Here is a 12,707-nt window from a genome sequence, read left to right as displayed (position 1 = left end):
GGATTAGAATCCAGGTCTTTGTACTCCCTGGTCCATGTTCTTTCCTCTAAACCATGCTGGATATTCACCCTCCTAGAAGTAGCATCTGGGTGAGGGTGAAGCCTAGCTGAGCAAATATGTAGTAAACAGTAGTCTCTGTAGGTACTGTGCTGGCACCGGGGCATTCTTGCTGCACCTTCAGCTATGTGCCAAGGAAACTTCAGTGGGTCCAACAGTCCTTCAGCAGAATGGAGGGGAACGCTCTCTCGAGATGTGACCCCAACAAGCAGCTATGGGAATGACACTTGCCAGCAGAAAGCGGCAACTTCTCTATCTGCAAAACTGCAGAGATTTAGCTCTGTTCCTACAGTGATTCTTCTTTTTTTTTAATGATATTTGTTAAATACTTACTTTGTGTCAGGCACTGTACTAAGCCCTGGGTTAAATACAAGCCAGTCAGTTTGGACACAGTCCTTGTCCCACATCGGGCTCCCAATCTTAATCTCTTTTTTACAGATGAGGTAACAGAGGCACCAAGAAGTGAAGTGACTTGCCCAAGGTCATATAAACAAGTCGTGTGTCTCCCTTTTTCCTCAAACTCCCCCCTCCTAGATTCATTCATACATTCAGTCGTATGTATTGAGCACTTACTGTGTGCAGAGCACTGTATTAAGCGCTTAAAAAGTACAATTCGGCAACAATCCCTACCCAACAACAGGCTCACAGTGTAGAAGGGGGGAGACAGATGATAAAACAAAATAAGCAGATGGGCATCAATGGCCTCAATATAAATAAATAGAATTATAGAAAGATGTACATATCATTAATAAAATAAAGCGAATAAATATGTACATACATAAACAAGTGCTGTGGGGCGGGTAGCAGAGCAGAGGGAGGGAGTCAGGGCGATGAGGGGAGGAGGAGGAGAGGAAAAGGGAGGCTCAGTCTGAGAAGGCTTCCCAGAGGAGGTGAGCTTTCAGTGGATTCCATTCATCTCTTGTTAAATCCCCTCCCCCTCACTTTTCTGAAAGACAAAGTGACCTTTTTTATGCCAGAATGCATAGACAGAATGAGTGCCCTTTTTATAGCTCCATTTTTATGTTGAAATGATCATTCTGTTGGTAACCCAAATTCCTTTTTGAAATGTAGAGTTCATAAAATTTGATGATGAAGGATAACCTCTGCTTCTTAGACTTTTCTATTTATTTTTCACACCCTTTTTTCACCTACAGCTCAGGAGTGTTCTCTGGATGACGACACCATTCTAATCCCAATTATAGTTGGTGCCGCTCTTGCCGGCTTGATTGTCATTATAGTGATTGCTTACATAATTGGCAGAAGAAAAAGCTATGCCGGATATCAGACCCTGTAAAACCAATCTAACGGTGTGATCCCTGTTCCAGTACAATGAAGCAAGTGCAAGTTCCAAAATGGGATGGCATCCAGCTAAAAGCACAGTTTATGTGCAGTCCCGATCACGGGTGGGGTATGGGATGTGGAACTTGACAGAGTCACAGCAAAACTGCCACTGGGTGATGTGGCCGAAGTTTCCCAATAAGCAATTAGCACCATCAGTGGAAAACTAAAAACCCAAGTGACCCCAAAAGGGCATTAGCAGTCACCTGGATTAGTCATTTTTCTCCTCTTGTAAATATTTCAGTGTTTGGAGTTTAAACAGCTCCCTGACTAGAAATACAAAATTGAAGAGAAGCAAAACGTTTGGAAAAGAGATTTTCATTAATTTGAAACACATCTGCAGTAAAATGGGGCATGTTTTTCATTACACTGATTTTTGTGCTTCCTTCTTTTTTCTGCATTTCTTAGTAATTGTCTGATTGGAGGTCAGTTAGTTGCCTTGGTAATTCTGTATATTATCTACATGACACATTTACCGGTGGATTTGGACAGTGCCTAGCAATTTCATGGTCTTAGCACTGAGTACTTGTCTAATGCTTTCTGAATGTGCTTAGATTTTAAAAGTGGCAATAGTTACCCATATAATTGCAAGACCTATATAAGTATTCTTTTTTTAAGTTGCTCCTGTCGCTCATGCCATATTTGTCCCAGAGCCTAGAAGCCTCAAAGTTCAAGATGACAGAATACTCAACTAAGTAGTTCAGCCCATTTTCAAAATACTTTAGAAATAATGGCCGAGCACACTCTGTGTTGGTTATGAGATCGTTCGTGCATGTTGTAAAACTGGCTTCCATCTGCAGTACTTAAGCTAAGGCAAAGTAATTTTCCTTTAAAGCATTGCTGTATTTTTCGCTGGTAACAATTTGACAAAAGGGAATGCTAATTGTATTATTCCAGAACCTAAATGAAGAAGTGCACTTAACTTTAATTTACCTACACACATACATACATACATTCTTGCACAGGACCAGGAAGTCTCTATCTTCTCTGAGTGCTGTCCCATTATGAAAGATGTTCTTGTTTGTTTAAAGCCAGTGACAACTGCTGCAGCAATTTACTATTTTATCCTTCCCACTCAAATGGTTCTGTGCTAATCAAAACACGCATTGTAACTTTCCATTTTGGTGGGATCCCTATCAGTTGATTCACACACTGTGTGCCCTGTGGAGAGGCGTACCAATTGTCCATTCATATGCAGCATCTAATGTTCATGAAGAATGGCAAAGCAAAACACTTGCCTAACAGTTAACTCTTTGTGTGCTTCTTGCTGATTAAAGTAGGTCATCCGTTTTTTCTTTTTTTAATGGGAGGCATAACATTAAAATCCAGTAAGACTCTTCATTAAACCATCTATTGATTATTTTCTCTTTCCCCTTAATTGTAAATAGGGTTAGGCTATTTCTGATGGATCTTCAGATGTTACCAGTAAAGGGTACAGTGTTACTGCCAAGTGAAGACACTTTATATTGGCACAAGAGAGCCATATTTAACTTAATGTCTTAGACCAGGCTGATTGAAACGTTGATTTTCCCCAATTTAAGTATCCTTGTGACTAGAAAAGAGTTCCTGCTACTACACTGGTTCAAAATAAACTTGGCAAGTGGAGTTTTTTGGCGATGTAGAGAGTTGCACTATATTGTTTGAACACTATTTAAACAAAACACACTTTATATCAGAGTAAACAGGCTATTTTGTGCAGTGCTGTTGGCCAGTAAATTGGATTTTATGTGCAATTATTCCCCTGATTAAAAATGAATAATAAAAGTCTGAACCCTACATCCTAACTCCTGAGTCAAAATGGATTGGTTTTAAAATTAAATTGGAAGCACAAGAAATGAGGTCCTAGCCTAACCGTGATAACTCGTATAAAAATGAACCATTTCTTTCTCTAGGTAATGTACCTGGCTTGTTTCAAAATACCTCTAGTTACCACAGCTTTAGTAGGTCTGATTTACAACTCCAGTGACTGTTATCATCTTTTACATGGACCAGTTTATAAATAGCTACATAAACAGTTATTTCTTCCAGCTACGTGTCCTTTTGCACCTTTTGTGTAACTGCATTTTTGCCTCTGGGTTTAAGTCAGTAATTATGTGTAATACCTCGTGGTACCATACCATTAGCCTCTTGGTGTCTTTCAAATTTCGATTTTGAGTGCAAGAGAACTGGTCCCTGTAAATACTAAGTTCCATGTGTTTTTACTTCAAGTTGTTTAAACCACTAGTCTCTGTATTGTATTTCTCTAGGGATTTGCCTGTCAATTTGCTCAACTTATTGCTTTAAAAATAAAGATTCTTTTATTTCTTAAGGAAACTTGGTCATATTTTTCATTGATTGGAGCCAAGGTTTCTTGTAGTAACTTTCTAAAATGAAACTTTTGGAAACTTTCCATTGGTACTCAGAAATGAGATGGTCTTCTACCTGTGTGTGTGTGTGTGTTTGTATGAGTGTGCATTTCGAGGGGGGTGTATATTTGTATTTCAAGTAGTCTGCTTACTAGGTTTTTAGGGATGTTTAGGAGGAATTATCCCAAAGACATTTCAGTACTGAAACTTGGTTGGACCCTTTTTTTGGCCCCTCTCCAACCCCCCCCCCCCCAAACCTAGTACCCACAGCTGCTGTGCACTGTCCTTCCCATTAATTGGCCTCTAACTGGGAATAAATTTGTTGCATGGGGCTTGGAGGAGGTGGGGAGGAATGGGGTGCCAAGGTAAGTGAGCTGATTACAGTATTCAGAATTCCTGTTAGTGTCCAAAGTTCCTTTGTCACTCTTCAAACTGGATGCCTTTCTGTTTTAACATTTTATTTTCTTTGACCTTTTAAATTGGTCTGGAGTTCTGTTAGCTAGTTCATATTATGCCACAGAATCAAGGATTATATCGTAGGTCAGAATAATGATCTAAGAGTTACGTGGGGGAGGCATGAATTTTATTCATGTATGGGTCTTGTCAAAAATTATTCTATTAGCGATCTTTTAAAATCACCTGAACTAGTTTCTATGCAACTTATACATTTTATGACAGGAATATTTAGCAAAATTTAATGTCATTAAGCAAACTGTAAACTCCCTCTAGGTTGCAAGCTTGTTTACCAAATCTGTTTTATTGTTCTCTCCTTTAATACTTGGTACAGTGCTCTGAACACAGTAAGTGCTGGCCTAGTGAATAAAGCACAGTCCAGGGAGTCAGAAGGGCTTGGGTTCTAATCCTGGCTCTGCCACTCATTTGCTGGGTAAGCTTGGGCCAGTCACTTTGCGTTTCTGTATGCCTCAGTTACCTCATCTGTAACATGGGGATAAAGACTGGGACCCCCCATGTGGGACAGAGATGGTGACCAATCTGATTTATTCTGTATCTACCCCAGCGCCTAGTACAGTGCTGGCACATAGAAAGCACTTAAAAAATACCATAAGAATAGCTCAGTAAAGACGATTGATTACTGTAGACTAGACTAATGTGAATAGTAGTCCTCTGCTTTAATATGTCACAGAAGTACAAATCGCCTACTGAAAACACAACCTTCTTAGAAGTACACCCTGATCTCCTATAATGCAGGCTGGGGAGTGTTCTTGCAGATCTCTTTTAAAGGAAATTTCACATTTTATTACCTCATTTCTTATGTTGCATGTATGCATCTTCTGACTTTGTGTTGCACTGACTCCTGATAGACGCATTGTCAAAAATTCCTTAATTCTATGGTTTTGCTCTTCCCAAAACATGAGGTGAAACCATACGTTCTGTTAGAATTCAGTGGCCCATAACTCTGTCTCTCGCTACTTAATATGAAGTGTTTCAGACCCCAGATCATATATCTGCATTTTTCTAGAGAAATTATTTACTTGTGTACATAAACAGTTCTCAAACTGTCCCCAACACCCACCTCCTTTGTACAGTTTGCAAGAAACTGCTCAAGTTATGATTGGATATCTGTGAATAACTTTTCTCATTCTAAGCAATAAACACTTAACCTTAGGGAGAGCACTGCTCAAATCATATGATATCATTTGAATTATTATTTTTCCCCCCTCCTGAGAAACGTAAGTCCAGTGTTTGAGAAATGGGAACATGAAGGTTGGAAGAGCTTTGCTTCACGTTCCGTGTTCTCTGCTCCTTTTCTTAATTATGTAATAGGTCTTGCGGATATATATATATATGGTTCTTAATCATACTGAAAACTCAAAACAGATTCTGGATTGATTTTTTTAAATTGATTTTATTATTTCAAAAAATAGCTGTTGAAATAAATTCTAAAGGTTACCTAGATTTGTTTAATGTGAATGTTTTGAGGAAATCTATCAAAAATGAACTCTAGGATTTAGACTTGAATTAGGCATAAGGATAGGATCAGATCTACTGAATGAAATTAATTTTAGTAAAAGCTCAAAATATTAATATTCTTCGTAATAATATCTTGCCTCCCTTTAAAAGAGTAAGTTAATATATCAAACTAGTTTCTCTTCCAACTGCTAGTTAAAATGCTTTTAAGAGGGCAGTGCAAGACAGAGGCATTAGGATTGCTGTTTTGATCCACTTTATGGTAGTATTTGATGTCTACATAATCTGCGTAAACACTGGCACTGTAACGATGTTGTACCAACCGATTAAATGCCCTTAGATCGATGGAGAAGGATGAAAAGCAATAGCCAAAACAGGAGACTATTTGACTCACTAACTGATTGGAAAACTTCAGTTTATCTAAAAGGCAAGAGCAGGGGAAGAAGCTTTGGAGTAGATCTTGAATAAGAGGAGCAGGAATGCGAGTTAAAGATGGTCAAAGTTGTACTTAAAGCTAAATTTAATGGACAGGACTTTCCAATATGACTAAAGTATTTTAGAGTTAATATTTTGTAACTTTTCTCAAACTTACCCTTTTTCCACATGTAGCTGAAGACTGCAGTGCAGATGACGACAACTTCATTGTACCCATTGCAGTGGGAGCAGCCTTGGGAGGATTAGTTATTCTAGTGCTTATGGCTTATTTTGTTGGTCGCAAACGCCGTGCTACTGGATATGAGCAATTTTAGAGCCTGGATCCTGATGTCATATAATAAAGCAACAAAACCACTCATACCACACCCGTGGAAGAAACAAGTAGCTTCTCCCTTAAATTGATTAGTTGAGACTTTTCCTGTAAGAAAAGGGGGGTTAAAAAAAAAACTAAAACAGGCCCAGAACTTTTGAGGGGATTAATATCTAACAAAAAGCTGCTATATTTTATAAACTTTTGTTTCAAATTATCATTACTACTCCTGGATATAAATTTGGGCTGTGAACAGTTTCTAGTTGCAATTGCTATAACTGCCAAGTGAGAAAATTTAGTTGTTTTGATCCCAACTTAAGTGCCTTGAGTATGAATATATGAAATGTGAATGAAATGTACAGCATGAAAATTGCATTAAGTATTGTTTCACTGGTTTTAATGTGTCAATATCATACTTATCCTGATTGAAGCTGTACTGTTGTGCTTTTCTATACAGTTTATTAAATAAATGTTGAACTTGTAGCACAAATGCCCAACAGAGATGTCATCCAATTTGGTTTTCATGAGGAAATTGAAATGAAATCAAAATTGCATCTATTTTTCTGACCGCTTTCCTTCAGTGATATATTAACTATAAGAAAACACGTTGGTATAGTCCTAATGATGATGAGGCAACCTTGATTATCACCATGATTTTTCCCCAGCTGTAGTGAACCCTAAAAAATGTGTACGTGGGAATAGAACCCTTGATCTATGTAAGATATAGTAAAGCTAGTCTGTCAGTCTTCCACCTTGTGTTTTTTTCAGCTTGCTTTAAACAGCTCGTTCCTCTAATTTAACTTTTCCTGATCAGGTGGGAATTTTAATAGTATAAAAATTTGCATGTGATTTCTACTGTATATCTGCTGTCTAATCTTTCCTAGCCTGTAGCCTGAAAGATGTTCAGGGTTTCAGTGACATAGCAACAGTGCTCTGTTTCTTAAAGCATGAACAGAGTTTAGAAAGGGTAGTAAAATACCCACTCCTTTCTTAAAGGGAGACAACTTTTTGTCTGGTGATTGGCCTTGGGATTGTCATCAGCTTGTCTTGGGTGTAGAAGAGATCTTGGTTCCAGTTGTCCTTCTATTGGGATGGTTAATTCAGAAGGAAGGTTCTACATTCAACCTTTTGGGGTCCAGAATCAGTGGGTGAAAAGCATTTAGCATTTTTATATCAAATGACCAGGTGATGGTTAACTGTTCATCGCTCTCAAATGATTCTTATCCATCCCACTTTTCCTGCTGTCTTTGATTTTTGTTTCCGTTATTCAGCCAAGATTTGAAACCGGAGGTTTTCCTGTAAGTGACTTAATTGTTTTGCCACTGTAAATGCATTTGGACTTGGCCAGTGAATTACAGTAAATCTTCCACTAAGGCTAATTCAGTTACTGAAATGCAAGTTGGGTCCCCCATGCTTTAGTAACATTTGGGGTTTTTTTGACAAATTAAAATGCATGCCCTGCTGTTCAAAGCTTACACTAAAATTTGGCAAGAGCAAACACTACATAAACTCTCCGGTTTTCAAATGACATCACTTAGGCTTTGACAGAATTTACCTAGACCAGATCTCTTTGTACCAAGAGATTAGTAGTTTACTTTTAATGGATTTAGTAGAATCGAGACCTCTTCCTATTTTGCGTAAGTGCTGTCATCAAAATGATTCTGTAAATTGTCCAAATGGGCACACTGTCGTTTTATCTCTACTTCAAAATCAAATAACGTACAATAATCTAGAACCCTTAGGATGCCTTTGTAAATCTATGCATTTCTTCCCTATCTTTATCTCTGCATTTATAAAATCATGTTTTATTCATTCTATATCATCACTCCAAATCTCCCCATTGGAAATGTTTTTTTAGGAAGTAGAAGGGCGAATGGAGAAAGGAACAGGCAGTACAGTGAACAGGTGCAAATGTAGGAGAGGATTCTGTTAGAACTGCTGTTTTAAGAAACACAAGGCTCTACATATTGGCCAAACAGTTTACATTCACTTACCCTCCACCTGCTTCCTCTTCTTCTTTTCAGCAGTGAAGGGAAAATGAAATAGATTTTTAGTGGGTTGCAGAAAATAGCACAAGTTGTGACACTTTTCCATGTTTTTAAGAAAGAAGGCCCGTTACCATTTGCGTTTGGGGGCAATATGGAAAACAGTTTTGTTTGGGAGGGAATAAGAGGAAGAAAAGGGGACAATGCTATGGAAGACTAACTTGAACTAATGAACTTGAACTAATTAAATTTTCAAAGTGTGTGCTCCTTTCTTGTTTTTCTAATGCTTATGTTCTTTACTAATTTCCTGTCCTTTGCTTTCTGTTTGTTCTTTTCCAACAGCTGAAGAATGCTTTGCTGACTCTGACCTGAACTTTCTTATTCCAATCGCAGTGGGTGTGGCCCTTGGCTTCCTTATAATTCTTGTTTTTATCTCCTATATAATTGGAAGAAGGAAAAGTCGCACTGGCTATCAGTCTGTGTAGTCATTTCATTCTGCTTCAGTTTTTTCTTCCACCTAACAAAAGTAATGAATTATGTCCACCTTTACTAAAAACCAGGATATGTTGTGCAATAGATTCATGTGTTAGAAACACAAAACCCAGTGAGCTTCTAGCCAACACTGGCAGGAGTAACCTCTACTCAAGAAACACACCAAAATAAGGTTAGAAGCAATTTTTTTTCCCTCTAAAATGAAATGAAGTTTACGGAGGAGAAAAATGCTTACTGTAATGCTATCTTATATCTGGCAGTCAGTGTGGTTTTCAGACATGAGAACCCAGTTACTATATCACTTATTATGCAGTGCAATAGTATACACGGCTACTTTCACTTTGCCACTCACTTTATTTGACATTCTTAAATGAAAAGGGTACAGATGCTGTTGAAGGATTAAACTTTGAGAGAAACGCAGAAATAGTAGTAGAGTCCAAGGTTGTTGTTAGCAACAGTCTGTTGAAAATGACTGACGTTTCCTGGGCTATCCTGTGTCCAAGTTTTGTTGAAACAGCCCCAAGTTATTTCAACAATACAAGTCTGGCAGTTTTCCTTTTGATATGTTAGTGGTAGAGCATTTAATAATGTATTGCCTCCCCGAAGATGATGTAGTCGGAGTAAACGGGTTATATTAAAGGGTGTGCCACAGAAGATGTAGTAAACTCTTGTTTTTCTAGGTGTTTAGTCCTTGCTGGTGGCTTTTCGATTAGGATAGATTTTTAAATTAAGTGCTCTTGGGGATGACCCAGAGCTTTGAGTTCATTCTTAAATTCACAAGGTGGCCCTGACTAGGACTCAGCCTTTTGAGCAAGGAGCAGGACGTCTTTTGACCCAGAATCTAACTTCTCGAGAAACCAATTTGAGACCTAATGGAAAGTTGCTGCCTCATTCACCGTGGTTAGAGATTTGAAAGGTCCAGTGTTTTTCTCAAGTGGCTGCTGGGTGACGTATTTTTGCGCCCCATAGACAGCTTCAGGAGTCCAACTTGGCTGGTATATTTCCTGAATTTGAAGGTTGAGAGCTGTTAAGGCAAGATCCTGTGATCCATCAGTTTAATTCTAATTTTTAAAACCTCTATGCCTACATTTCAGACTCCACTTTTTAAAAATAGCTCTGAACTACAAAAAATGCACAGTACCTCAAATGAAACACTAACTGATTGTAGAATAACGAACAGAGGCATTACTCTAATGAAGAGAGACAAATGTCTTAGCTTTGGATTTCAATCTCTTCCAAATTGGTCCAGTTCATTCTGCTTTTGGCAAGGTGTATTTTGAGGAAAGGTTGGCTTGTTTTTTTGTGGCGATTGAATAAAAGCTACTGAGAGTCATGCAATAAAACCACAGAAATTGGAAGAGTCACCGTAACTTTCCATATTCCTTGAAGGTTTTTTTTTTCTTTTGTGCTTGAGGTGAGATGGACTCTGGGATTGTTTTATTATAGGAAAATAGAAAACTAAGCTAGTCTTCCTCCAGTAGCATAACCCTAGATCCTGGAATGCCTCATAAAATCTGAAAGAGTTGAATTGCTATTAGTTCAGGAAATAAATTGCCACTGTGGTTCACATTTTCTCTTTCTGGAACCAACATGGAGGGTTTCTGTACCTGACCTTCACTGTTTTCTGTGCATCACAGCTGCTTATCTCTCATCCCAGCATCCTCACCTATCCTCCCTGCCTGACTTGTTTCAATGCCTGTGGAGAACTTTAAACTGTGGCAGTTCCCTAGGGGATTAAAAAAAATGTTTAACATGAATAATTGAACTTCCTAAGAAGTCAGTATCAAACAAGCACCTTAAAGTTACTGTAGCATGAATAGTGATGGTAAATATGGTTCTCTGACTTGGAGACATTGTAAAAAATCTTCAGATGAAGATAGTGTGAATATAAAAATAAAGTTACAATGATGTTTGCCTAATTTTGCCGAGTACATCTGTTCTTGGTTCTTTTTTTTGGTGTGTTAAAGCTCTCTGCGTAGACATCTGAATGGGAAAATGTTTAGTTTTTGAACTTTGCTACAGTCTGTGTGGTTCACGTTTGTGTTCTCGCTTTGATGCGTGTATGTATGTAAGGAGCGGAAAGACAGATCTTAGCAGGAAGTTGTCAGGTACAACCAGAAAAAGTGCTTTTCCTTCCCACCCCCAAATCGGTTTACTTTATAAGCATTCCATGCCCCCTTTTAATCACTGGCAGTACAATACAGTCACAAGAACAGCAGCTTTCCTCACTGTTCTTAAAAAGCATTATTGCTAAGGTAGGAGGTAGGGAATTGTTTAGGGTGGGGATGCCAAGGTACATTTCTAGTGGTCTGTTTTAGCTAAACTGATTGGTGTAGGTAATGAGTTAAAGCCCTAAAAACCTGTTGCTGTAGCTTAGCAGAGTCATTCTGACTGCATATCACTCACCCCTTTGTCCCCAAAAGATCCTATTTCATATCTCACTGTGTTTGTGTGTCAGTAAGAAGTGTGAAAAAACTTGAGCTGGCCCCACCCAGGAAACTACACCCATATCTTCATTTTCAGAAATAGACAGCCAGTGGGAGGTTCTCCTGGCATTGATTGTATGGGGCAGTGGGCCTTCAGGTTCCATTAATTCCTTTTAAAATACATATTATTAAAAAAGTATCTTCAACAAACTATAAAAGTTGTTTTATCCTGAAATAGCAAAATTTAGCCCTGTCCCAGTAGGGATAACCTGTAAAAAGGTTTTGCATGAAAGAGAGCAACTTCCTTGCCAAATATGGACTCTATGCACGATGGTCGGTGAATTATCCAGAATAGAAGACTCTTGCCTAGTTGATATCCAGTAATTAGACAACCACAGCCTGCAAGGGCTTCATATTTGTAAATGGGGGCAGTGGGTGTGGATAAAACAATCACTTCTTGGACCTGAGAAGCGAGCCACAGCATCAGCCCCCGCCCAAGGAGAGAAGAATAAGCATCACCTAGGCAGTGCATTCTCAAAAGGCCGAGGTGGGAGATGTGGGTAAGAAAACAAGCAGGCACCACCCAGAACCTAAAGTGCTGGGCCCTGTATGTGCTCTTCTTGAAAATGTTGAGATTATTATCATTATTATTATTATGGCATTTGTTAAGCACTTACTGTGTGCCAAGCACTCTTCTAAGCACTGAGATCCATATAGGAGATAGCTTTGTTCTGGGTCCAAGGAGGCAGTCACAGAGCCTAGTGAGGACATCTGACTGACCCATATCCCATGGGATAGTAGGCATGATTCAGGATTGACTTCTGGATTGCCCTGTGCTGCCTATATTGTTTGGTGGTGGTCCCAGGGCCCACTTGCAAGGACTCTTCACCCTCCAGCTGAACTGGTAGGTTTGCTAGTATGGTAAAGCAGGGTCAGAAACAGCCCAACTGTTTCCACCATCCCTGTCAGTAACTCCAAGTGAACTTCCCTAATAATCTTTCCTCACTTCTTTCTTTCTCAATACCCAGGCTGTTAAATTGTATCACTTCTTCCTTTCCCCTTCTACTTGTGATATATCTAGTTCTCAAGCTAATCAAGGGATTTCCACCATTTGTCTAGTTCACACCTGCTTTGTATCTTTTTTACCCCTATTCCCCCAACTCCCTTCTTTCCCTGACACTCAACTCAGTACATTTTTCTATTTAATCCTCCTTCTTAAAAAACTTTTTTTCCTACATTAAGAACTACCATCCTTAAATTTGATGTATTTTGTGTGTCCTTCCACTCAGTGATATGTCTATAGATGAAGAAGAGGTAAAATCAATCGAGTGCTTACTTTATGCAGGGCACTGTACTAAGTGCTTAGGAGAGTATTACACAGTGTAGTAGA

At 38.8% G+C, this 12,707-nt stretch overlaps 1 protein-coding gene across 3 annotated transcripts in view; it reads left to right on the top strand.

Annotated features, from left to right (window-relative positions):
- LAMP2 (lysosomal associated membrane protein 2) overlaps positions 1-10,811 on the top strand; it is a 35,361-nt gene extending 24,550 nt beyond the window's left edge. Inside the window, exon 9 of one of the 3 annotated variants that reach the window (XM_029067499.2) lies at positions 8,742-10,811. In XM_029067499.2, coding sequence (XP_028923332.1) covers positions 8,742-8,884 — 143 coding nt within the window. In that variant the 3' untranslated portion in view covers positions 8,885-10,811. Of the gene's footprint in view, positions 1-1,211; positions 3,709-6,278; positions 6,973-8,741 lie in introns of those variants that run through there. The other 2 variants (XM_029067501.2, XM_029067500.2) reach the window with 2 other exon arrangements.
- The last annotated feature ends 1,896 nt before the right edge of the window (positions 10,812-12,707 follow it).

Source organism: Ornithorhynchus anatinus, chromosome 6 (assembly GCF_004115215.2).
Source record: "Ornithorhynchus anatinus isolate Pmale09 chromosome 6, mOrnAna1.pri.v4, whole genome shotgun sequence".
In the NCBI taxonomy this organism is placed as follows: domain Eukaryota; kingdom Metazoa; phylum Chordata; class Mammalia; order Monotremata; family Ornithorhynchidae; genus Ornithorhynchus; species Ornithorhynchus anatinus.
This window is presented reverse-complemented; position numbering and strand designations above follow the sequence as displayed.